Source organism: Indicator indicator, chromosome 16 (genome assembly GCF_027791375.1).
Source record: "Indicator indicator isolate 239-I01 chromosome 16, UM_Iind_1.1, whole genome shotgun sequence".
Lineage (NCBI taxonomy): Eukaryota > Metazoa > Chordata > Aves > Piciformes > Indicatoridae > Indicator > Indicator indicator.
The window spans coordinates 11,923,369-11,949,273 of record NC_072025.1 but is presented as its reverse complement, the minus strand read 5'-3'; the positions used below and the strand labels follow the sequence as shown (position 1 = coordinate 11,949,273).

Genomic DNA, 25,905 nt, shown 5'->3' with positions numbered 1-25,905 from the left:
TCTGCAGAAGAAGAGTTCTGACAGCAAGAAGATACATTGTGGCAGTTGGCTTGTACCAGAACATTAAAATTTCTTTCATGGCTAGTTGATTGATCCTACCTGCATGCTAGGTAACATATTGAGCGTGTCTATACATCTTAGGCAACAGAGGAGTTTGTCACTCAGTTAAGTGGCCTTTGTTTTCAGGATGATGCATTTCTACATAATTTATCCTCTAGTTTTCCTAGACAGAATTATGATTGTCCAATATTTTGCTGAAACAATGTCTGCATGAAGATAACAATATTAATAAAGGAATAGGTTAATTAGGACTAGGTGAATCCTGAAAAGTCATTGTGAATCAGAGCTGCTCTGCTCTTCTGATCCACTAGGCGTACTGAGAAGTTTAGGATTTGTTACTGCTATATACTGACACTGCCTCAGAGTGAATAACTACTGAGGAAAGCTCTTTGCTTTAACCTCTAAGCTATTCATTTTGCTTAAGAACTGAGTGAAGTGAGGTGTTATTGCTTTATTTAAGAACTGAGATAGGTGAGGTGTGCTTTAACATTGTGCATCTTGGTCTGCCAACAAGTGCATTTTCACTGTGATTTACAAAATGTAGGGAGAGCAGCTGAGCTTCATCTGACTACGTAATGCTGTACCATCAGAAAAAGATACCCTAACTTTGAAATCTTTGATAAAGCTGCTATTAAAATTTTTGGTTATAGTATAAGAACTTGAAAATCTGGAATCAAGGAAGCAGAAATTCTTATCTGGCAGTTTGGGAATAATAATAAAGCAGGAGGAAAATGAACCTCATTTCCTTCTGCCAGAGGACGTTCTGGGACATGAGTTTTCTGTTTGTAGGATGTCTTAGTATACAAAATCTTCATCTGGCTATCGTAATATTTTACATGTTACGAGAAGTTCTCTGGTATAGAAATGTCTCTTCATACACTATTGATAAACACCAAAGGATGCTGTAGAAACTAATTTTTTTTAACATTTCAAGGATTACTGAACTAGTTAGAAAAAAAAGGTTGCAAGGAGCTATTAAACAGAGTAACTACCTCTTGTTGCTGAGCCACAGAATGTTTGTGGGCAAGAGATTTATGTGGAAATGTCAGTCTGTGCTTGCCCCGTTCTTGGTCTTCCTTAGGCATCTGATGTTGGTCAGATCTTGAAACTGGATACTGTGTTCTATGTACCTTTGGTTTGACTGAGTACAGCTATTCTTGTATTTGTTATAACAGGAAACAATCCAGATATGTCTTATTTTTTTTGTCCACTGAGAGAAGTCAGATTTTCAAGGGTAGTAAAACAGATGCAGCATTCAGCGCTCCTGTGACTTTTAGGTATACAAACTTTCAATATGTTCATTTTGATTTTTACAGTGTTGTCATCCAGTGAAGAGTAGAAAACCTAATCTAGTGATTCTCTATTTAAATAAGAAGGAACCAATAGCAAATCTTCTTGATTTTTAAATTATCTAATTCCACTCAGGGCCTGCACACCATCTTTTTCTTGTTTATTTTATTATTGTAGAAGGTTTAGAGAAACTAAGTGGTATCTTGTGGTTGTCAGTCATTCCTCTGCATTGGTGTTAGAATGATGTGTTGGCCATGCTTTGAAATATCCTTATATCACTGACCTCTTCTTGAACATTTAATTTTGAATGTCCAGACTCTGTCTGACATCTTGTTTTGTGCATCTTTATTTTATTCTGCACTTAGTCTCTTCACTACTGAATATCTTTTCCTTTAATCTTCATTGGGTCACCAATTGTTGCTTCTTTTAACAAATCCACCTTTCTCTGAAGCCCATAGGACCAGTCATGTAGTTAATTTCAAATGGGAGAAGCAGGTGACATGATGTTTGCACCATGTCTAATTTTGAATCCCTTACATGGTGAGGAAAGAGGACAAGCTGTTCATGTGCCTTCAATAGCAAAAGAGAAGCTCATGGATCTTGTGGTAAAACAGGTTCTCCTCCATAGAAACCTTACATTGCATCTTGACCAGTATGGCAATAGTACTTCTCCTATAAGGATTTGAAATGTATTTTCATCATTCTTATATATCTGGAAAAGTTAGAGGACTTTGTACAGCAATGCTGTTCTCTGTGCAGATAATCAGGGACAATGTTTCTAATTTAAATGTCAAAGGTTGATATAGTTTTTCCTGTGTTGCCATGGCTGTAAAGAACTCACTGAGACACTAGATTAGATTTCTTGCAGTGGCTAACAGAGTCATTATTTTTAATTGTATATAATTTAAATTTTAGTTATATAATGTTTACTGGGCTACTAATGCTACTGGTTCAAATTACTTTTTAAAAAATGTATTTATTTGAAAAGCAATAACTGAAAAAGGTTCATCTCCAAGCCTAGTCTGATGATAGCAGTGTGTGGCTCACCAAATCTGTTGCCAGTCCTGATTCAGAAAGAACAACTATAGCTTACAAGACTGTCTTGCAAAATAAACCAGTTGCTTTTGAACACCAAAAGTATGCAAATACTTATGTGACAAGAACAGTGTTAGAATATCCAAAGCTACTTTAAAAGATTTCTTTAAGAAATGGTCTTGTGGGAAGTAGTCCCTTTGCTAATCACTGAGTCTGTTAGATCACAGGCTGGCTATATTAGGTATCTGCTTAAGGCTGATTGTTGCAGCATAATTTAAAGTTAACCTGCTGTAATGTTTTGCCTTCTTTTCAGAATGGCTTTGTCATCCTAAACATAATTCAGTACAATATTTCACTAAGCAATCCAACTTTTCCTTCTCCTTTGACTCTACTTCTTTCTCCTTGTTAGGAACTGAGTCCTGTTGAAGAGAAGGCATTAATTCCTTACCAGTAAGGGAGAAATCAGATAAAATGAGGGCCTGTGAGGCTTTTCTCTGTAGGATGATATGTTGTAAAAATACAACTGTATTCTGAAAAGTGACTGTAGGGATGACATCTTGGGATTGAGTGGGGGAAGGGTATGTTTATTATCTGTTAATGACTTCCAGATCAAGTTTGTTCAGTTTGTAAGTAAAAATCCAACCCTTTTCTAACTGCCTTCTCTGCAGACTCAGTTTGGGATTTAAGAATCACGCTGTGGTAATTCTAATCCAAGTATTACTGTCAACAATAAAAACATTCTTCAGGGTATAGCTTGCCTTTGGTTAAGCTATCACTGGACTGTAAATGAATATTGATTCTGTTCATGGGAAGCTTGTCAAAATCAGGATTTGTCTAGTCCTAGTTACTTTTTATTAAGTCTTCCTTAATTTTTATTTATTCTTTTTAAATACTTATGTCTGTTGAAATCGTTTCTGGACTTACCTACTGTGGAGGAATGTGAAAGGAAGAGGAATAAACCTCAGAGCTATTATTTTTGCATTGCTCATAAGGATTGATGAGTGTGAGGTCATAGGAGCTACAAAACAAGTCCTGTTGACATACTGACTATCTTGTTAAGCTCAAATTTCTCAAGGATTTAAGCATCTAGTGTTCATGTGTACCATAAATGAGAAGTTTGTGGGAAGAAGCCATATTTTAATTAAACCAAATGATGTAATCTGAAAAACATCAGCTTTCAGACATGCATGCCCTGCCTTAGATCCAGTTTTAGTCATAATGTTATCAGAAATGGTGACTTGGGAAATGTTGAGATGCACTCAAGTGTGGTCTCTGTGCTTTTATAGCAGCGCCACTGAGCTTGGTGGTGCAGCAAAAGAAAGAGGTATCAGTAGTAACCCTGCACTCAGTCCTCTGTTTGACAGGTATCCAGTCATTCAGATCATTCTCCAGTCTTGTCAACAAAGACCTTGTCAGGCTGCAGGGCTCAGCCTTTTCCTGAGATGTGACTTTTTCCACTGATGTTCTCAATAGGCTGGCAAACTGAGCTGGATACTATCTCCCTGTCTCACTCAGCCTGGTACATGGGGGTCTTCTGGGGATGCAGGTTGGAGGAGAAAGTGTTCACATTCTTTGGCATCTTTTCCTCCTTTTTAAGTCTCTGATCATCTGGCATTGTCTCTGATGACAGCTGCTTTTCTTTAGCACCCTCTTGTCAATGACCAATCCTGTTCCACTCTGTCCACTTTACTCTTTCAAAGGAGAACATTACTGCATTGCAGAACACTTCAAGGATTTGAGATCACTCCTGTTTTTAATAAGCAATATAATTTCTGCCCGTAGTACCCCATCAGAAGAGCTCTCTTTGTCTTCTCCATTCCTGGCATGTGGGTGTTTCCTCTCAGTGGTACCTTGCACCAGTGATATTTAAATTGGTTACTTCTGCTGATCAGCTTTTCAGGCACTTGTCTGCCTGCTTGCTGCTGCACCTTTCCATGGAAGGAGAATTTTTTTGTGCCTGTCACTTCTGCACACAGTGGGAGATTTTCAAACAGCATACAATTGTTACTCCCAGATAGCACCTGTCTGAACACCATGTTGTGAACAAGGTTAGACTGTGATTCAGTTTAAATTATCTATTTAAATCATCTATGTAAAATTCACATCTTAGGACTAAAGTGTTTCTATGCTATGTCTGAAAAACCAGGCCTTTTTAATGATGTCCGCATCTGGTTTTATTGCTGAGACACTTGACTATACACATCTCTGTAGAGAGAATCACCACTTCAATGATGGGCCATGGAAACAATTGCTATGAGGCAATTAAAATTATATTCTTCATTGGTGATTAGACCCACCCCAGCAACAGTATATTTACTACAAGGATGTGGCCAAAGATGTGCAGATACCTGGAGATACATTCACCCTTTTCTGAAGCTCTGTGCTTGACTACAATGACTCCTCAGACTCCTTGAATCATTGCTTTGCAAGAGAACTCTCAGATATGTTTTTAAATTATTTTTGAGCTTCTGGAGGGGAGTACTGCTTCCTCAGTCATGCTGTAGAAAAGGACAAGTGAAAAAAGGCAAGAGCAGTCTTTGTCACAGATCTTGCTCTTCTTCAGGTATCTTTCAAATGCTTCTGAAACTGTGAAGAACTGAGTATCCCTGTGCACAAAGCAGGGTGTAAAAAAAGGTGACTCTACATCACCTGTGTGTATTGCAAAAAGGGAAGTTGTGAGATGCAGGCTCCTGGAGTAGAAGTTTGCCTGTGAGCCAGCATATCTCGGTGTGAGGGAACTTTTCTTCCCATTAACATCTTTCTAAGGATTCAGATTAACTGATCTGGAAGTGCTTGCTACCTCCTTCCCCCTTTCGCTGATTTTCAGCAGGCTGAAACATTACTCCCACATGTATTCTTCTTGTGAGCCTATAAATTGTTTTGAAGTCCTATGGGATAATTGTCATTACTGGAAAATTAGTTTTGAATGGTATTTGTCTGCAAGCATCAGAACTTGAGGAGTTTATTTCATGTTGGCTTTCATTCCAGTTCTGTTTCTAGCAGTTCTTTGTCTTCAGCTCCACCATCTTCTCTCTGCACTGAGCTGCTGTGTTCAAAGACATATTTTTGAAATAAAATTCTTCACTTTGTGGTTCTTATTTGATGATGTGATTTCTCATTTTAGGAGCTTTTGTATTTCTTTAAGGCAAATGAGGCATGTTAGTGGTTATTTGTAATTCTTTTTTGTTCAGTGGATTTCCTGTTATGCAAAAATGTAAAGCTTTTCTCACTGTTCTTCCAAACTTTTGTTTTCCTGTCTTGATAGGTTTTTTGGTACATCTGTGTCTGCTTTATGACCTGTGGCTAAGATGTATTTCCTGGTTAAGATCTGGGTTTGTCTTCGTGGATGCCTCACAGCTTACTGTGAAACTGCAAGTTAGAACTCTTGCTTTTTTTGTTTCAAGACCTTCAAGAAGTGACCAACTTCCTTTAACAGATTTTCTGAGGGGTCTGAAGATCTAGCTAAAAAATTCAGCATGTCATGCTTACATACTCCATGTGTCCTGTAATTGTTGTACTCATTTGTTACAAATAGCAACAAAGAATTACAGCAGAGCTCTGCAGAACCTAAGGCTTGTGTGTGGGCTTACGTGTGCACTGCATGAAGTGTAATGTTTCTGTATGGGGCTTGGGCACAATCCCAGCAGCCTGCTCCCTGTCTAAACTGCACAAAGTTGAATGCTCCCATGCCTGTGTTTTACAGCCTGTTTTTTCACTTCAGTAGGCAGGCATGGTGGGCACAGGTGAGCAGAAGGACCTCAGACTTTTGACACTGGATATTTAGTCTCTACTTCCTACCGCCACATGAATTCAGGATTATTAATAGCAGTCTTTTAAAAACATCAGGGATAGGCAGAGCTAATGATCTGTGTTTTATCACTGGCATTAGTAAGATGTTGTCTAGTTTCCAATGAATGGACGGATCAGTATGTTTCAAATAACGCAGGTTAATCTTTCAAGGTACGGAAAGTGGACTAAATAACCTTCTGAGAACCAGTTTTCATTAGTGGTTCATTATCAGTTGTGAAATCTCTTTGCATAGTTTTTTCTTTGTGTGTGTGTAAATAGAGTGGAAAATGCACTAAAGGGAAATTTAGTTTATTAACGTTTCACTATAAGTGTGATGTGTATCCTACAGTACCAGGAAAATGCTACATAATGAAAAGGGCTGTCGGAAAACAGGAAGACAGCAATATTTATCTGTTGCTAGTAAGTGCAGGTGCATGATCTGTATATTTTTGTTAGCAGAGGATATAATTTGCAAAGATCTGCTTGCAGACAGAAAATATGTGGCTGATGAAGAAGTGGAGGTGATGATCATGTAAATGATATGCCAAAGGAATCCAAACCATAGTAGAAGTTTGCTTTATGTAATAACTTCTGATATTAAAAGGAGCTTACTGGGGGCAGCTCAGAAACAAAAGCCATGACTCTGTTAATCCTTATGAACTGTGCAGCTAAAACAGTCTACAGAGCAAAGTTGTCTACACAGTAGCAATAACAGAATATAGATGTCTATGGAGAGAAAGCTGCAGTGCATCTAAACTTGAGAAAAACTAGAAAACAAGATTTTGCTCTACTCGTTTGCAGTTGCAGTAAATTTAGGTGTGTTTTGTTTTTAAGAAAAGTAGATAAGTGAAGACATAAATGTAATCTTCAAGTTGGTTGTGTATATTATACTGTCAGTAGTTTTGGATAGTTCTGCATTTATGTTGGACTTTTACTTTTACAACCTGTATTTGTGCTGGGATGTTTTTACATCTCCTTTTTACTGTATTTTAATGATTTCAGTGTTCTACAAAAACAAAATTCTTTAGCCTTAGATAAAATTATTGGTCAGATTAAGGTAAGAATGTGATGGTAGTAAACTGCAGTTTAAACTGAGATTCACTAGGGTTGTTCTTGATGAAACTCTAATTTTATCACATACTTTGATATTTTTTTTTTCTTTTTATTTTATTACAGTGCATAGAATACTGCATTGATTTAAAAATAATTCAGGCTTACTTGCAGGTGTTTATAATCCATGCCAAGGACTTGGTCTTGTGCCTATTATAGTCTGCAATTTTACTGCTTGAAATGGAGAACAGTCTCCCATAACATTACATCATGGCCATCAGTCTGTCAGAAATTCTGATCCTTTATCATGATATCACCATCATGGAGTATACCACAGGGTTGGTTTTTTTTTCACCAAAACATTCTCAGCATAAATGCTTTTTTAAAATATGGATGTAAGAATTCATAGTTCTGTTATTACTTTAAGACACATAGTTTGATAATATCGTTTACTGATATTTCTCCCATTTACCCAGTCTTCTTGTGCCAGGTCAGATCCAGAATGAAATGCCATGCTCCACAGACTTCAGTGGTAAAAAGTCCTTTGGTCTCCTATCTTAAGACCCATGAAATGGACAATGCTGCTATCATATTGCTTGACCAGCAGGACTAATTGTACTGGTTTTTTTGTGTGTGGGGGGTTTTTTTGTTTTGGTGTTTTTTTTTTTTTTTTTTTTTTAAAGGCAAGCTTTTTGGCTCCTGACCTGTAATGTGTTTAAAATCCTTTCCTTAGAACTTTTTACCAGGATGGTTTAAACCAGCTGGTGGAGGGAGGAGAAGAATGCATTGCTGAAGTCTTAGCCATTTATTTTGTTTCCTTTTTCTGCCATGATCCACAATAGCTGGGAGAGTTTTCTCTTTTCTAGACTGGGACAGACCACAGTAATGCAGACAATCTCAGCAAGTGGTTTACCCAAAAGAGAGAGACTTAGAAATACAGACAAGGATTTGGTTGGTCCTTCATTTGGTTATCTTTTAACCTACCATGATTTAAAATGTCATTAGTGAAAGTACGCTTCAGCTTGGTTACTTCATCCCTGTTAGATTTTGGGGGAGTAAGGGTGAATGGGAAATGTAAATCAAAACATAATGGAACTCTTACGGTATCTGGATTATCGCTTTAAGTATTGACGTGATTCTATTATGGCCCTGAACTATACTCTTTGGAGCCAAACATCTATAAATATTGAGGAATTTTAGACTTTTTCAGAATTTGGACATACTCTTCTCAGATGCTGATTGTTCCAAATGTAGAGAGCATTTATCTGCTGTGTAGTACAGATATTCAGAGCCCTTTGTGTTTAGTCCTTAAACAGAAGCAAACATTTTTATATTCCTTTTCTGATGTATATAAAATTCTTCTAGCTAGATTGGGTTTTGGAGGATTTAATGAAGAATTATGCGAGTTTCCCTGAAATATTTTCTGATGTGAATTCTTAAAATTATGATCTTCTGTATACTCAAGAGTTTTCACACAGCACATTTTAAAAAAAAAACTATCTAGCCACTGCTTTTCAATGTATTCAGCACAGAGAAGTCATAGTTTGCTTACAAGGAATATTCAGCTCAGCAGCTTTTGTTACAACAGGACAACTCTTATTCAGTGTGTTTAGGTATAAGTTTCTGTGTTATAATAGTTTAACTTCACAGGCTTCAACAAATTTCACAACATCATATATAAGAGTGCAAAACTTTTTCTTTTTTCCAACTTTCAGTGTGATATTTGTCATATTGTTTTTATGAACTTTTCATGGAAAAATTGTAAAACTAGTTATTAAGCTGACTAATGGGATGAAAAGAAAATTTTAGACTTCTTGTGAAACTGATTATGTTTTTCTCAGCAGATTCTAGGTGACTGTACACATGAGAAGAATTCTGTCTAAAAATAAGCCATGTCCACTTTATGGGTTTATTGAGAACAGAAATTTCCACACCATTCTCCCTTTAATGTGACCACAATGGGCAGTCATAATTTGTCCATTTATGTAAAAAGAACAAATTAGCAAATTAGCCACCATAAACTGTTAGTATATCCACTTCTGCTGACATGTTTATTGTAATTTGCAATATGCATGACGTTGATCTTCAAAAATGTTCCATTTTTCTTTTTTTGAGAGTATGAATTATAAATTAATGAATCACAGAAAGCAAGACTGTAATAAAACTTAGAAGTTGGAAATACTATGCAGCACTCATCTATGTCATCCTCAAAAAAAGCAGGATGTAGAAATTTTTCTTGGCTGATTAAAAGCTAAAAGTCTCTGGTTCACTTTACAGCTAAAACAGCAAGAGGGATGTTTTTTCATGCATTTAATGTAGTGAACAAAAGGCAGCTAATGAACACGTCAGGAATTGTCTAGAGAAAACCTAAAAATGGGCAAATAACTAAATTTCAATGCACCACTCAGAACATTACACAACACTGAATCTCATAAAATAAACACATAAATTTGTCTAAAGGCTTAAAGTACTTTTAATGGTGTTTTTTTATTGGTATGTATTTCAAAGGAAAGGAACTTATCTCCAAAAAACACATCTAGGAATTAAAGATGGCCCCTAATGAACAGACAAAGGGAGTACAAAAGGAGAAGGCTTTGCAGCCATAAAAGCAGAACTCAAAATATTATCCCTTTTACAAAGTATTTCCTGAAAATAGTCTTGTGAAGCACAAAACTCAATTCTGGAAACTCTGGAGCTATGAAAGCAAGTCCAGTAGTCGGCACTTTCAAAAATAAATAAAACCATCAGGCAACAACTGTATGCTAATTGCATTTAAGAAATAAGAGACCACCTACATAGAAATAAAATAAATCTCATTAGTAGAACTAAGGCAGATAGTTGGGATTCAGATTTTGCTAACCCAACCCCTTAGGCTCACTTGAAAGAGCTTGCAAAGTAGCTGTTGTTTTCTTGGTGATGGAACTGCAGCATAAAACATGCACCGATGTCTCAAGCCCCCACCTCCAGTGTGCTGCAGGAGATGATGTGTGTTTCTTCACACAGCTGTGCCCTCACTTGCGGTATATTTTTTTGCTAAATGAGAACAGCTAAGAAAGGCAGGAAGAAGGTCACCAAGAGCTGACTGTGTGCACTTGGCTGCTAGTTTAGTATAGTAGTAAGAAATCCTATAAATCATTACGTTTTTCTGTCCAAAAAATCGTATTCATTTAACTATTTTTTTTAACCAGCAATCAGCTTTGTGAAGGCAAACCCCTGAATCCTTATAATCAAGAAAGCTGAATATTTTATTAATTTCAGACAGGACAATAAATTTTGGAGTTTTTCAACAACAATACCAAGAGGCCTGTGAGTCTGTCTCTTGAAGCAGCTCACACTAGCCATGCTATTCCCTCTAGAGGAAGTATTGAAAATCCTTTGCAACAGTTCCCCGCTCTCCCCACTGGCTATCATCAGGTTATAGATCTTCAGAAACAAAAGCTGCCCAGGCCTCCTCTCACTTTCAAATGGTCTTCTGAAAGTAAAAAATCCCCAAATAATCAGGCTTTTCAAAGCTCATAATCTGTTCTGCTGTTGATATAGTTGGATTTGCTGTAGTCTTCTACAGGAATTTAACTGGATATATTCTTAGGGTCAAGGTTTGATCATAACTTGCTTTAAGAATAACTAGGTATTTTTGCCTTGATTTTTAACCCTTTGTCCCCAAATCTTTCCATTCATAGTGGCTCAACAAATTCTTCCTCAAGGATTAAGTGTTCTGGTAAAACTGTTTTAATTCTTCTCTAGACAAAAAGGAAACAATTAAAAGAAAGGACATTCACTGGGAGAAAGCCAATAGAAAAGTCTTTAGCATTTAATGAGAATGATTTAATTGTTGATAATTGATCAACAGAAATACAACTAAAGAATTCTGCTCAAAGCCAGAACATCTTAGCCAATAAAAATAAATATATATATGTATTTATCATGAGGGACAGAAATCAGAAAATGTAAAACGTAAATAAAACCTCCACTGTATGAAATCTGACAAAAATTGAGGCCTTTATATTCCTTGGGAAGTGGTGTTTTCATACAAACCTGCTTCATTGCCCCTTGAAAAATTAATTTGGACTTTAAAAAACCCAAACTAACCCACACATCTGGCTTAATCACTGGCTAATGGAACACACTTTTATTCCCACCCCAAATCACACACAGCTTGTCTGGAAAGAAGACAGCTGCTTGGGCACTAGTGTGTTTTACTTCTAAGTACATCTAATCTTTATTGAGTTATTTGAGCCTCGTGTGCCAAGTGCAGAAAGGCTTTTATGGGGAGTGGAGGTTTTTTCCTTTTTAATATTAATGCGTAATTTTGGCCAACAGTGCAGTGCTTAGGAGACAATAGCAATTCTCTAAACATTTTAGACTTAAAATCCAATAAATATACCAAATGCTTTTGTACGAATCCTAATCCAGTTTGTTGCTTCTGCAGGAACCACCGATGTTAGAAATCCATCTCAAATGTTTTATTGGTCAATTAATTCTGAAAGCTCCTTAATGCCTTCTCATCTTATCAGCTTCAACAGTTTTTACTCCTCTGCAGATTTTCCATTAGTAAGTCTTACACGTATGATGAATTTGGAATGAGTGCCTTAACTATATGTGAGATTTTGGGCATGTCAGCTTATGTGCAAATGCTCACTGTGTGTTACTTTGCTGAGTGAACTGTTCGCTAGGGAATATGGGCTGGGATAAATCCATGTTTTGCTGAACTCAGTGACCAAATTTGCAGAGTATTCAGGGGCTTCAGAAGGCATTCATCTACAGGTTTTACTAACAAAACAATTGTAGCTCACCTGAGGCAGGGAGGAGGAAAGTCTGCCTAGGGAACAGCAGTTCCCAATATATTAATTACATCTTGGTCCTAATCCCATAGCCAGTACTGCAGTCCCACTGAAGCATGAGAGATTACAGAAGAGTTTAGGTACCATCCACCATCAGCATCATGACAAGTTATCTCCTAGCAAACATGGTGCAGTTTTCCAAGGCTGTGATGTGGTATCTTGCAGTTAATTTCTTTTGACACAAGTCCAAAAGCAGAGGGCAGAGTTTAAGAAATAAGATCATGAACAGAATTAATCTTTTGTCTCTCTTTTACGGGATAATGAATCTCAGAAGAGTGTTCAATGAAAAGTGAAGAGGCAGGGCAGATGTGACAGCAATATTGCTTGGCAGCACTTTTTCTGCCAATCCAGTGTGTGGTGGGAAAATCTGTCAGACAAGACTGTTCACAGGGAGCAATTCTCAGTTATGATTTCACATTCCTCATTGTTCTCCCTTCTGCGCTGTAAACTAGTCTCTTATCAATACCTAGCCTTTCGTCTCAAAAGTAGCATTTACAATATAACGTAACATGCTGCGTGATTCGCAGGGTGTGCAACATTAACCCTGCCATTCTGTTTCTCATGCTATCATTCCTTTGCAGTGTAAGTCCTTTTATAGAGTTCATTTTTCCTGATGAAGCATATAATTATGAGGATCAGAAAACACTACTTCAGTCCTGCTCATAATAACTATGGTTTGCAAAGTATCTTTTTAGAACAAGATAGCTCTCATGAATGTTGTTCCGCTGTATCTTTGTTTAACTCTGTCTCACTGGGATTTAGCACATAAACTTGGTAGTTAGCTGAAAACACAGATCTTTCACTTGACTGAAATTGTAGCTCAGCAGTTGCTCCAGCATATCAAGATGTTATTAAAGTGACACATGGACTCAGAGAGGAATTTCAGAAGGATTATATGGAGTAAGTATGCAGCAGCTACTAAAATAAAAGTTGGCATTCAGATCATATTAACTAGAAACCAATATTCCTCAAGATGTTTTGAAATTACTATATATTAGGTTGCCATATGTATGTGCCTCTGTGTGTGTGTGTGCTGTGTCCAAGAGAGCAGTCAAATACACAGTCATGATTCCTTTCCATCAAGTGAATGGTCGAATTATTGTGGTTCCGCTTTGGAGTCAGCAAATAATGGTAAGGAAGATGCACGTCGGTAGGATTAAGATGGCACAGAGCATTAATATAGCACCAGACAGTGTTGCTGTCAATATCTTACAGCAAAAAAAAAACCCCACAACCTCAAAACACTGATTCATTCAAATGTTGGGTTTTGTTTGTTTTTGTTTAGAAAGAAACAGTAAATAAAAATGCCAGGTGCCATGTTTAAGTATATAGTTTGAATACTGTAGGTCTCTCAGTAAAAGTTATGTCCCATTTTTGTTTGCAGATTTCAGCAAAAGTATGGGAAAGACCTTGAAGCAATAAAAAGGAAAGCAAGAAATTAATCAGAAGTTTAGAGCATTCAGTTTCATTCTTTTATACAGTGCCAATTTTCTGTTTTCCTCATCATTGTTTACGAGAATATCGTTTAAGATTATTTGACAGAAAAACGGGCACTGCAGCCCAAAAACTTGCCTGCATGTTTTTGGTAAGATTCCATGACTTTGTGTAATGATCAGCCTAAAAAGGAGGAGGAAAAAAGTCAACCCTAACATATGTCTTCTGCTCATACACTCACTAGTGCTTTCATGAATCCAATGGAGCTGAAGTTCAATGCAAATGTATCAACGAAGGGACTGGTGTTTACTGTGGTGTACTCCATCTTTATGATAGTGTAAGAAACAGGAACCTGCTGAATAAACTGAGGGCTACATATTTAATAAGGCAGTTGGTAACAAAGCCATGGTATGATTTTCTTCAACATTTCGAAGGTTATCTTGGAGATTTTAGAAGCTTCTGGGGGTTTTATTTATTTCTGGAATCCTGTGTTTACAAGTTTAGTTGAATGTACAAGCATATCTGGTGTATATTACAATTAGGTTACAAGATACTCTGTTTCCACTGACAGCAATAGTCGATGTTCTGAGATGAAACCTTTCTATAATTCTGCCTGTTGTTCTTAACTGTTTCCATTATCGCTTGCTTTTCCCTTCTCAGATGCATCCTTTTCACTGTCCTTCTCCAAATCCTGTCTTTCAGTCTCTCCCCATCATGCCCAATCACCATCCTTTTCCGCTCAAGTGCCTGATTTGCTAGGACCTACAGTGCATTTTATTGCACTTTTCCTGGCTGTCTGAAAACCGAAATCTTCTCTAATGAGAGCATTACCATTCTGTGTCCCCTCTAAGGTTCCTGAAAAGATCTGGCAGTTTGCATTGGCTGTTGTTCATGTACTGTATTCAGATTTGGCAGAGCCCTCTCACAGAATTAGTAGCCTCCATTACCTTTTGGCCAAAATTAGCATGCGTAACATACAGAGGATCTCTTCTTACTTTTGCTGAGTGAATTATCTCCTTAATTATTCCTTGTAGTTTTTTATTGGTTTCTTAAAATGGTCCATGGATTATAACTATTCCTTTATAATAGTTTTGCATTAAAATACAAATGTTCTGCCTTGTAGAAGCACAACTTGGACTCAACAAGTAGAATATGAGGTTTGGATAACTCAAAACCAAACTTTGCTTCATTATTTGTTCATTCACTTAAGGGAATATGTAGTCTTACTGTACAGCTCATAGATGGCATGTTGAAACTCCTAACAAGTCACCCTTGTACAAAGAAATAGAAGAAACACAGCTAGAAGGCATGTTTTCCTGCTTAATGTGATGTATTCCTAATGTTTGACTTGGCCTGCAGGTGCTACTCCAGTATCATCATCAACTTCAACAGTAATAATCCTATTTGAGGAGAGCAAAACACTTCTAATGTTTAGCAAGGTCCTTACAATCTTCTGAACGGCTGTTTAATCTTCCATTTTCACAGGACACTCTAAACAAAAGAATATCCAGCATCCAAAAAGAATAAGCACCAAACAGCCCTGCAAATATTGCAAGGTTCCTACCCTACAATGAAATAGTTCATTGCTCCACCTGGCCTTACTTTCATGACAGTAAACAGAAGAGATATCCAGTGTAGCAAAGTATCATCTTTATTTCGTTTTCCTTGTCAATAGGTTTTTTGTAAATCAGTGTTTATACTGAAAGATGCTTTTAGTACAAAAAAAAAAAAAACTTTATAATGAGAGTTTTAAGCACTTTTTCAGAAATATATTTTGATAGTAGCAACTGCTCATTACTGTAAAAACCAGAACAGGCAATCCCTTACTGTGGCATGGGAAGTACTGCCAGTTCTAAATACCCTACATAGTTTCTTTAACATTTTTACGTTCTTTAGGCCTCAACAAAAACCAAAGCTCCTCTTCCAGGTTTGGTAGCAAACAGACTATTATTCTCCAGTGCTAACCTTTGGACATCCGTTTGGTAGTAAGCTTTTTTCACATTTTTTAGGAAAGCGTTCAGCTTGTCAGTAGGCACCATTGACACAGTGCAGCCACCCCAGCCAGCTCCAGTCAGACGTGACCCAATGGCCCCAAATTGTCTAAAAAAAAATAAAATAAAATTCTGTAAAATAAACTGAAAAGGGGTAATTTGTCATACATAAAATTCCTATAGAAAACTGGAAAACTGATGGATACTTCACTCAAAACATATCTATGTAATCTGATTTTTCTAAAGTTCATTTGGTTCATTTATGCAACATTACAGCAATTTGCAGTTACCATTTCAGACAAAGAAGAGTATGTTGATGCTTTAAACTACAATATAGGAATTTCTTTCAATCCCCAAAGTCACCCTCTTTTATAATGCTTCAATATCAGCTGTGTGAAAGATCACGGTACAGCTGAGAATTAAAAAAAAAAAAAAGCAGAAAAAAGGAATTGTTAGCAACATTCGTAAGACATCAGAAGTGAAAACAGAAATACATGACAAAAATAACAAAAGAGGGTTCATAAACTAATTGCACAGGATGTAGGCAAACAAGCCATTTTCTAATGTGGCAAAGACAAATAGCTGTATTCTTCCAGGACAGATCTAAAACATGCTGAAGATTCACAGGCTTCTGCAGGATTGCTGAGCATGCCAGTCAAGAAAAGGAGAGTTCAGGAAGTCTTAAAAAGTCACACAGAGTCATTGCACTCAAACATCTGTTTATGCTGAGCGGACAGAGTTGGGAATCTCTCCTCAGGAGAACCTCATGAACTTAAGCAGATTTACAGCACTAGAGGTAAAATAAGAATTTAGTCCCAAAGGAAAAAAAATGCTCTTAATAAGGAGAGTGAATAGAAAGAACAATGACAAATAAAGGACATCCAAAACATAAACCATTTCTAGCCTCAAGATCCCGATCCACTAGAAATGTCCTACAGAAAATCCTATGCCAACACTCTTCCAAGATTCGGATGCTGTGTTATTAGAATTTAGTAGAATTTTTTTCTTTAGTTTGCTTACCTGTGTTCCTGACCTATACTTATATTCAGAAAAAGTAGGAAATTACTATGTAATGCTTTTCTTTAGGGCTTTTCTAACCTAGTCAGCACAGGATGATTTAGGAAATTCGTTTAAAATCTTGTAAGAATAAGAGATCTAATCTGATTTGCAACCAAATACTTTTGCTATGTGTCCAAAAGTCATGCACAGAGAGATTTCCCAGTCCTAGAATGTGTTTGAAGGAAAAGACAGCATCATGTGAAGATCATTGGAAAATGACAGCTCATTCCTAGTAGGCTACGGTTATTTTTCATATGTGCATTTTATGTTAAATGAATCTGGTATACTGCTGGGTTAGAGGTTTAGGTCATATTTCAAGCAAGTACTTACATATGTGTTTGATTCTAAACATGCTTACATCTCTTCTTGAACAGAAACACTTTCTTCAGTGTGTCTGTGTGGTGCCACCCTTCATATTGACTCAATTTTATGTTCATTCTTTATTTCCTGTTGGTGTTTTATTTTACTTATTATTCCTGTAGGCCACTCATTCTCTGATGTAATTTTTGTCATTTCTGGTCTATGGAGCAACCTAAAATAAGCAGAACCCAATCCAGTCTCAAGTGCAATCAGTAGGGAAATTCCAATCGACTTCATATGATCCAATCCACTTTTCAGAGTCTGCTAAATCAACTGTCTGTTTGGTCTGTTACCTCAGTCAGTACTTCCTATTTCATATGGTATCTGACTTTTATTTTGGTAGGCAACTGAAATCCTTTCAGAATTGTTCTAAACCTTTTCTTGATTTCATAATTCTCTGTGGTCATGCTCATGCCTCATTTTTACTGAGTCATTTAAAAATACTTAGCTGAAATACAGCATAACATAGACAGAAAATATGCCCATTTCAGGGCTGAAGTCACTGTGTTTCAAAATACCATGGCTAACAGTTTCAAATGTGGTGATATGATTAGACACTTGAGGCTTAACACTGAGAAACTTGGGCACTTTGATGGGCAATGCTGTAAGACTGGAAAACTAGGTATCTGGTATTACACAGCTTCAGAAATGAGCACTTAATTCTGCATCTACTGGAGAAGTGGTGCATGGTTGATACCTAAATCAAACACAAGAAAGTTAACTTTGGAACAGGTCTGAACCTGTCTTTTTCAAGTCTTCATCAGTTTAGTTCCAAGTCAGACTCCTCCTGTAAAGTGAGATTCACAGCCAGACACTCTCTTCACTGGCATCTACATCATGCATTTATGAACAGTATGAGCAGACAATAACCTTGTGGATGAAGTGTTCAGCCACATGGTGGGTGAGGTGGATTCAGTGTATGGGGAAAGTACCCTATGGCACTGCTATGCTGCAGCCATTAGGAGAACTGATAGAAGTAGAGATGGGGCACACAAGAAAGGTAAAGTATCTGTAGTCCAGTGTGGCAGGCACTTGGCTCCCAGTCCCGGGTTCTGGTCTTTGATTCTGGCAGAGGTTCTATATCTTGTTTCAATATTCACTGCATAGAAAGAGAATTATCTCATGAGGAAGGTAAGGTGTATAAATGAGAGAAAAAACATGAGTATGGCAGCAAAGGAAAGAAAGCTAAAGATGGGTGTCCCAGAGTTTGGTATATAGAAATGATAGGTAAGATACTGCAGTACCTCAGTGCAAAAACAACAGTGCTGTAAGAGGTGGAAAAAAAAGAAAGAGCAATGTTGTTAATTCCAAATACTCAAAGTTATGAACTGGCTATTCAGAAAGGATGGAGTTAACATGATGAGATTTAAAATATAAAAATCGAGAGGGCAGATACTATACTTACTCCTTTCTGGCTCTGAAAGAGCTGGAAACTGCTTTTTGTAGGGTGATTTTTTTGTTTGGGTTTTTTTGGTAAGTTTTCTAATTCTGCCATGACTCCAGGCTTTGCAGCTTTAAGAAACTCATCAGTGATAAGAGTCTGATAGAAAGCAGAGTTGTTTCAGCTGCCATGATGCGCCTGGATGTAATATAAAAACTGTATCAGAGAGGATTCAGTTATCTTCAAGTGGAAAGGGGCATGGCTGGTAACACAAATTATTGGGATTTATACTACCACAAGATGGAGAATGAGAGAGTTATTTTCAACACTCAGATTCTGAGAGATTTTCAAAAGAACCTAATGAATTCAGGAGCTCAGATTCAATTTTTTGTTTGTAATTGCTCAGTAAATCTTCTGTGTTACTTACTTAAAAAAGATAACAGGTAAAACAGTTATTAACAACATGAGATAGAAGAGTTGTACTTTGTCTAACCTGTCTTTGCAAAAAGGGAAAAAATACCAAAACCAAAAAACAAGCGACCAACCAGTGGTTACAATTTTCAGCACTACAGAACACAGCAAGTATGGATCGCCTTTTCTTCTTGGCAGAGGTTGTACTGTAAAACATAAAGATCTAGGCAAAACAGAAAACATCTGGATATGCAGATTATTCTTCACAGTTTAAACCTTGTAAGGAGAGAGCAGCAGTAGACTCAGGCAATTCTGTGGAATGTATTTTTGGAAAGGCTTTTTAAAGTTACAGGCCAGCTGTATATCATTGTAAGTAAAGAATGTAATTTACGTAGTTCCCTGGCCATTTTTATAATCATATCAGCCAGATTTTCCTAGAGTGACTAGTGATTTTATGTCCCTTAGTTTTTTTTAATGTACAACTCAAGAAAAGCCAATAGTTTCCAAAAATTAGATGCTTGCTTAGGCTGCATTCGCCTAGAATAGCTATACCCTTCTAGAAATCTCATCACAGGATCAAAAAAAAAAAAAATCAAACTTCTGAAGAAGGTATATTTCCTAGGAAATACTCTTGATAAGATTGCAAAGAATAATGAACAAATTATTTACTTCTGTGCAATGACAGTAATAAAAACCCCCAACAGGTTAAATAACTTTACTATTGCAATTCAAAATTATTGCAGACAAATGGCATTCCACTGCAGCGCTTAGCTATACTCATGGTAATAGCTGTGGGCTCTTCTGCTGGTAAGTTAGAAATCTGATGTAACATGGGAACACAGAACACTTTTTTCCTTTGCAATTTATATTTTGGTTGCTGGAACTGAAATGCTGTGATTAATTTTAATTTAATTTAGTAAAATCCTAACTGCCTGCTCCTTTCCTCTGGGTTCTGTGGCTGTGTCAATGCTACTGCCTGCAAATCAGTGTCACGATACCCAGGCTAGCTCAGAGAGCAGCAGCTGCCTAGCTGTGAAAGCACAGGGCTCAGCATAAAGGAGAAACAGAATTTTCATCCCTGTACTGAGCTCCATGCTGCAATAGGCTGCTGCTAGCATCCATACTACTCTACTGAAATGGAGCTCAGGTACTCCATACTTTAGTGCAGATCCTCTTGCTTCATACCTATTTGTTTTCCCCTACTTGAAACTTTCTCCCAGTGTTTCTGAGAGTAGTCCCTGTCAGTATGATGCAAGCTGTATACACTAAGGGAAGACACTTAAAATGGCTACTCGCTTCTCTGAAGCTCAGCAGCTGCTGCTGACTGAGGCATCAACACTGGCTAGTTATTGTACATAAAAATAATGCAGGTGTTAAGTTTTAAGGTCTTTCATCTGTCAAATGTCACAGATACCTTGTTCTGGACCGAGACTTTGTAGCCCAAGATCTTTGATAACTCAGTAGAGCATAGTTAGCTGAAGAGAGACACTCTGGAGACAATTCCCCCTTCCTGCACACAGATCAGCAGTTCCCTTTGAGTAGCTGGGAATAACCACAGTGTAACTACCCTGCTGAGTGACTGTCGTAGCTTATTCCATTATGTGATCATTACGTGATACAATAAACTGAACACAGCTAGTGAGTTACATACTGGATTGGATCCCAAGAGAAGGATCAGAAATTGTACTGCTAAATTGCTATCAGACTGTCCAATGGCTATTGGGGCTTCTCTGTGTTTTATCACAAAACAACATGTGTATCCCATATGCAAAATAATCTGTGAATGTCCAAAAGTCTTATGTTGAGTTTTTAAGTTTGTAGTTTATGGCTGAGAGGTCATTCCATCTTGTCTGCAAAAGAAATCAAACTAACTAAATAATCATCTATAGCATAATCTGTCAATTTACAAACCTGGTAAATGGGTATTACAACTTACAAAATCCACATGAGAACACTGGAAAGCAAGCACATGGCAAATCACACATTTGTAAAATTCATATTTTCATTATAAGCCTGACAAATGTTTTAAAGCCATTTGCTGGTAAAGAAGTACTTCTGTAACTTATTTACTTATTTTGGTAACTTCCATTTTTATGTGGAAAGATTTTTTTTTTTTTTTTTCAATCTTCAGATTTGAAACAGTTTGTTTTCTTCAAGACTGAAAGATACATAGAGAGGATAGGGTATTTGCTTCTAAAATACAGTGAAAAAACATTTCTTGACCTCAGGCCTGCAAATATTTATGGCACCCTACTTTTCCCTTCTGGCAGGGCAGTAACACCCTTACTTAGGGCAGAATTTCCCAAACTAAGCACACCCTTCTAACAGATGAGCAGCAGTTGGAAGGCAGCATCACCAGGAGCCATGTTGGAGTGAATGAGGGAAGTGGCTGGGAGAAGATGGCTGATGCCAAGGCAGGGATGGAGCATGGTGGGAAAGCTTGGTTGGGCAGCTGTTTATTCCCCCTAGCTATTGTTAAAATGATCACCAACCAATTAATTCCTTCTATAGGCACTGAAATTAGATCAAAGTCAGCAAAAGATGTCTGTCCTGTGATTAAATGTACCAGAACAATGGAAATTAAGAGGGACTGAAATGTGTGTAACCTTTCATGCTGGTCCTGTGATATGGGTGAATACTGTATAATGCGAGTACCAAGTATTTGTTTTTACTTTCTGCATTAACACGTGGTTATATCAGATCTCATCATCTACTGGAGCAAACTTATGAAAATAACAGCCTGCCACACAAAACAACCTCTGAGTTCCAGCTCACTTCATGCCACTTCACAAACTTGGCTAGAGGATGTGAAACTGGGGAAACTTCTCCCAGGCAACCAGCAGCAGAACAAGGGGACACAGTCTCAAGTTGTGCCAGGGGAGGTCTAGGCTGGATGTTAGGAGAAAGTTCTTCACAGAGAGAGTGATTGCCCATTGGAATGTGCTGCCCAGGGAGGTGGTGGAGTTGCCATCCCTGGAGACGTTCAAGAGGAGACTGGATGAGGCACTTGGTGCCATGGTCTAGTTGATTGCTTAGGGCTGGGTGATAGGTTAGACTGGATGATCTTGGAGGTCTCTTCCAACCTGGTTGATTCTATGATTCTAAGAATAGTGAGAGATGGGAAGAGACAAAATGCTACTTGGGGAATGTATTTTGCAGCTGAAAGGACTTGTTTTATCATGGCTAAACTGAGTCATGGAACCCAGCTAAAATAATGAAGCTAGGGCAGAATCATGTAGGGAAAGTTCAAAGACAAAATGCAGGGAGGAGATGCAGTGTTAGCTGTTGTAAGTTAACACACCCATCTTTTAAACAGTGAAATGCTGTCCAACCTTGCTGATACCCTAAACAACATCTTTTTCAAATTTCAAAAAAATGCATTTCACAATATACCATTATGATTTCAAGGCAACTGAATTCTGCAGAACAGCTTGCTTATGCCCTGAAATTCCTATGGCAGCAGTTCTGAAATGGTTAAGAAATATACAGAAAGTAACAGAGTTCAATTAGAACAAGTAAGGTGATTTTTATAAAACTAGTTGTGCCTACTTCTATGACTCAAAAGAACAGCCAACAGTCTGACGTAACACTTGTGATGATGAGTCAGTCCAAAAGCAAAGTCTGTAATAAAGCCATAACCTGAAGCTTTCATCTGAAAATACTACACAGATGTCAGTAGGGAAACAATTGACCATGTAAGGTCCCTGCAGGAGATTAATTTCGTAATAAGAGACAAGAATACTTTCATTTTAAAACTGCAATAGCCAACAATGTCATATTTTCTCATCAATTCAAACAATATTCTCCACAGGCGAGTACTCTTCCTTGTGGTCAGAACTTACAGGCATATGTCTACCAGCCGATCCAGTTCAGGACAGCTGCACTCATACATTTCCCTGCAGCTGATATAGCTCTGGTTCATTAATTCTCCCAGCAGCTGGATTGCATTGGCAGGTGCTTTGCTGCATATCTTCTTAAATTCCATCACTCTGGCAGCTTCACTGTACACATGCTTTGCACGCTGGTATAGCTTAAAGCTGGAAACTAAACAAAACGAAGTAGAAAATGAAGTACTACAGTAATGTGTTCAGAGTCACTACAAAAGAAACAAACAAAAACATAGTAGAATCACTAAAAAAAAAATAATTCTATTTTATGTTGATTTGCTAGGCTAGCAGTCTTCTGCAACAGCTCACCTACATCTTTAAAAGTCCTAATAAAATAGTATTTAGAGTTTATCAAAATACAATGCACATATTTATTCATGTTGATAACTTCATGCACATGCTCTGGTTGTTTGCTGTGTCACTGAACAGATCCAGTCTCTCCTTTCACTTTGCAGAGGCAAGCCACAAGTTCAAGAGTTAGCAGCAATATGCTTTAGGGTATGAATCTAAAGCTCTCACATTTTCAAATACCAGCTAAACTGAGTCATGAGAACACCAGAAAGGAACCCAGTGCCCTGTGGTCATTAGCCAGCACCTGCTGGCCCAGGGCCTTGTGTGTGACTGCTTCAGGCCAAATCTGCATCAGTTACAGAACTGTGCAGATGGACCTTTTCTTAAAAATAAATTCATCCAAACTAACAACCACCAAACCACAAAAAGCTACCAACTATTTGTTGTTTGTTTGTTTGTTTTAAACTGGGATTAATTAAAATGCCATTATCCATATTTCCTGGTGCATAGGTAAGGAAACCTTCTCAAATATTTTCACAATAATGCAGGCTCACTCTGACTGGAAATAATATTAGCTTAAAGGTACACTGAAGATCACAGGTGCTTTTGGTTTGGTTTTCAGGGTTTATTTTTGATGTGTGTTACCAGACAGAGGGTCAGTGCTGCTTCTGTGAAGAGATGTCAAGCCCTGACAGGTACTGCTTAGTATGGATTTACTGAGATCAAAGCCTAGTGCAAGGATTTTGGCTAATGTTTTTCTATTGTGCCATTAAAAAGCAGTTCCTCTGAGAAGGGTGGAGGGGTACCCAAAACTTCATGGCCATTGGGGTAAAGACTTCAACAGTGGGACATTAAAATTAAGGGGATGGCTGTAGTTAAAGGTTCTTCAAGCTACACCTATTTACAGGAGGGCTTGGATTGCAACTAATACCTGAGAAGTGATTTGCCTTTCCCAGTCTCAGAATTCATTGTTTTTCTCTCCCAGTATAGTTCTGTTTGCTTTAATATCATGACTGCTGTTGAGGAGGTATTGTCTGAAACACGTGACATAATTTAATCTACAATTAAATTCATTTACTTGAGGTATTTGGGTGGTAAATATTAGATAAGTAAACTCTATTCTCTATGTGGAGCACCTACTGCAGTATGTTTCCTTATTCCACCACAACTCAAGCTCACTCCTGTGAAATCATCTCTTTCTACATGTAAATTCTCCTTTAGAGCAAGATCTCTTTCCTCATTTCAGCTTCCAGTCTCTTGCTTTTTAAAATGGCTGATGAAATACTCAAATAGAGGTAGAAGGAGATGAGAGACAAGCCCTGTATTCAAAACAGAACTTGCCATCTGACCCAGACACATGGAGTTCCTACTTGGCTGTTCTGCAGACAGACAAGTTCTGGAACCACTTCTGATGATTTCAGCAATCTATATTTGCAAGGTATGCAGAAATCTTCCTTGAGAGACTAGAAAGAAAATTGTATCCAGTACTAAGTCTCTTGCATGTATACTCCAGATTGCAACCCTTACAGACTACAAACTTCATCAGCACCTGTGTTATTCTGTTGTATTTCCCCAGAGTAAGTATAAATCACAACTGTAAATGCTGTAAATTACAGTGCTGAGAGAGAAACATTGAACATGGCAGTGTTCTGCTACTGGTGATACAGCTTCTGATGATAGTTATTTTGTAATTCAATGGAGTCTGCTACTGAGAAACCCTATGTTGCTGTCTTTTGAACAGGCCTTCTGAATGCCTGTTTCTAAGGCAGAAATGAGAAAATTGAGTGCTCCCCAGAAACAGCATCTTGGAGAGTATCACAAAGCAAGAGCCTATTTTGGGTTCCCATTTAGAGGTGTGTTTTAACCCACTGGAATCTGTTGCTGCTGGAGTTACTTGCACTATGTTTTTGCAGAGCAATGTCTCAGTATTTTTGAATGTTGAAGAAAGGGAACTTGGCCTATTTTTAAGGATGATTTCTCTTTAAATATTCTTTTTTATAAGCTATTGTTTTAGAGCAAAGAGATTTCTAAATGTGCATTTGTTTAGGGAATATCTAAAGTTGCGTGAGAGATTGCCATAGCTCACACTCTCTTGTAAATCACCGTTGAACAGTAGTAACCCAAAGAATGAACTGAAAACATGTCTGGTTTCAATTGTAAGGCAACAGACTTGCCAAAGGCTGTGATTGATTCGGAGACCACCCTTTGGAAGAGCAATGCTCTACTGGCTAGATTACCTTCAAAATCTCTGGGGTTGTGTTTGTGCTCATCATGTTATGAACTGGCAACCAGAATGGGTGCTGGATGCCCGCCGAAAGATCTCAGCTGTGTCCTTGAGAGTGTTTGTTCCTAGGAGAGCCACTCTGTAGAGGAGAATTTGCTACCTTGATAGTGGCTTTCTCTCACTGCAAAAGCAATCCTTTCGGGCAGCTCTCACATGAGAAGAGCGTCTGAGTGCTATTTTCAGAAGCACTTGTGGACACTTACTGGATTAGCAGCAGTCAATGGCTGGCATCGCTTCTTAGCTATTGGGTGGTCATAGGCAGCATTTTATTTCAGAAAATTCTATTTGTGTTTATAGTTTGCTTTTCCCCTCTGGCAGTGTACTGATCAGGTAAAATTACCTTCAGGACACCAAACACCTCTCTACTCTGTAAGTCCTATCCTAAAATATGTATTCAGCTTTCAACACCGTGCCTCTGGTAATAGAGCCACTCTCTTGCATCCCTTTTGCTTGCATGGGGAGTTCAACTCCCTATCTCTACATAATCAAATACAGCAGAGCACACAAACTTACAGAACTGTTACGGTTGGGAGGGACCTCAAAGATCATCCAGTTTCAACCTCCCTGCCACAGGGATGCCTCACACTAGATCAGGAGTTTTACACATGATACATGTGTGTCAGCTTCTAAAAATTACATCCATATCAGAATCTCCTTGCTACATCACAGCCTGTATATTGGCTCCACAAACAGAAAATCTGAATTAATAGGACATGCTAAAGAGCTATGGAAGCTGTGATTT

General features: G+C 37.8%; 1 protein-coding gene across 1 annotated transcript in view; it reads right to left on the bottom strand.

Annotated features, from left to right (window-relative positions):
• Positions 1-15,364: 15,364 nt before the first annotated feature.
• The window catches only part of GALK2 (galactokinase 2), a 50,732-nt gene continuing 40,191 nt past the window's right edge, over positions 15,365-25,905 (bottom strand). The window contains exons 9-10 of the mRNA XM_054388080.1: positions 22,544-22,745; positions 15,365-15,599 (exon numbers count right to left, since the gene is read on the bottom strand). Coding sequence (XP_054244055.1) covers positions 15,392-15,599; positions 22,544-22,745 — 410 coding nt within the window. The 3' untranslated portion in view covers positions 15,365-15,391. The remainder of the gene's footprint in view (positions 15,600-22,543; positions 22,746-25,905) is intronic.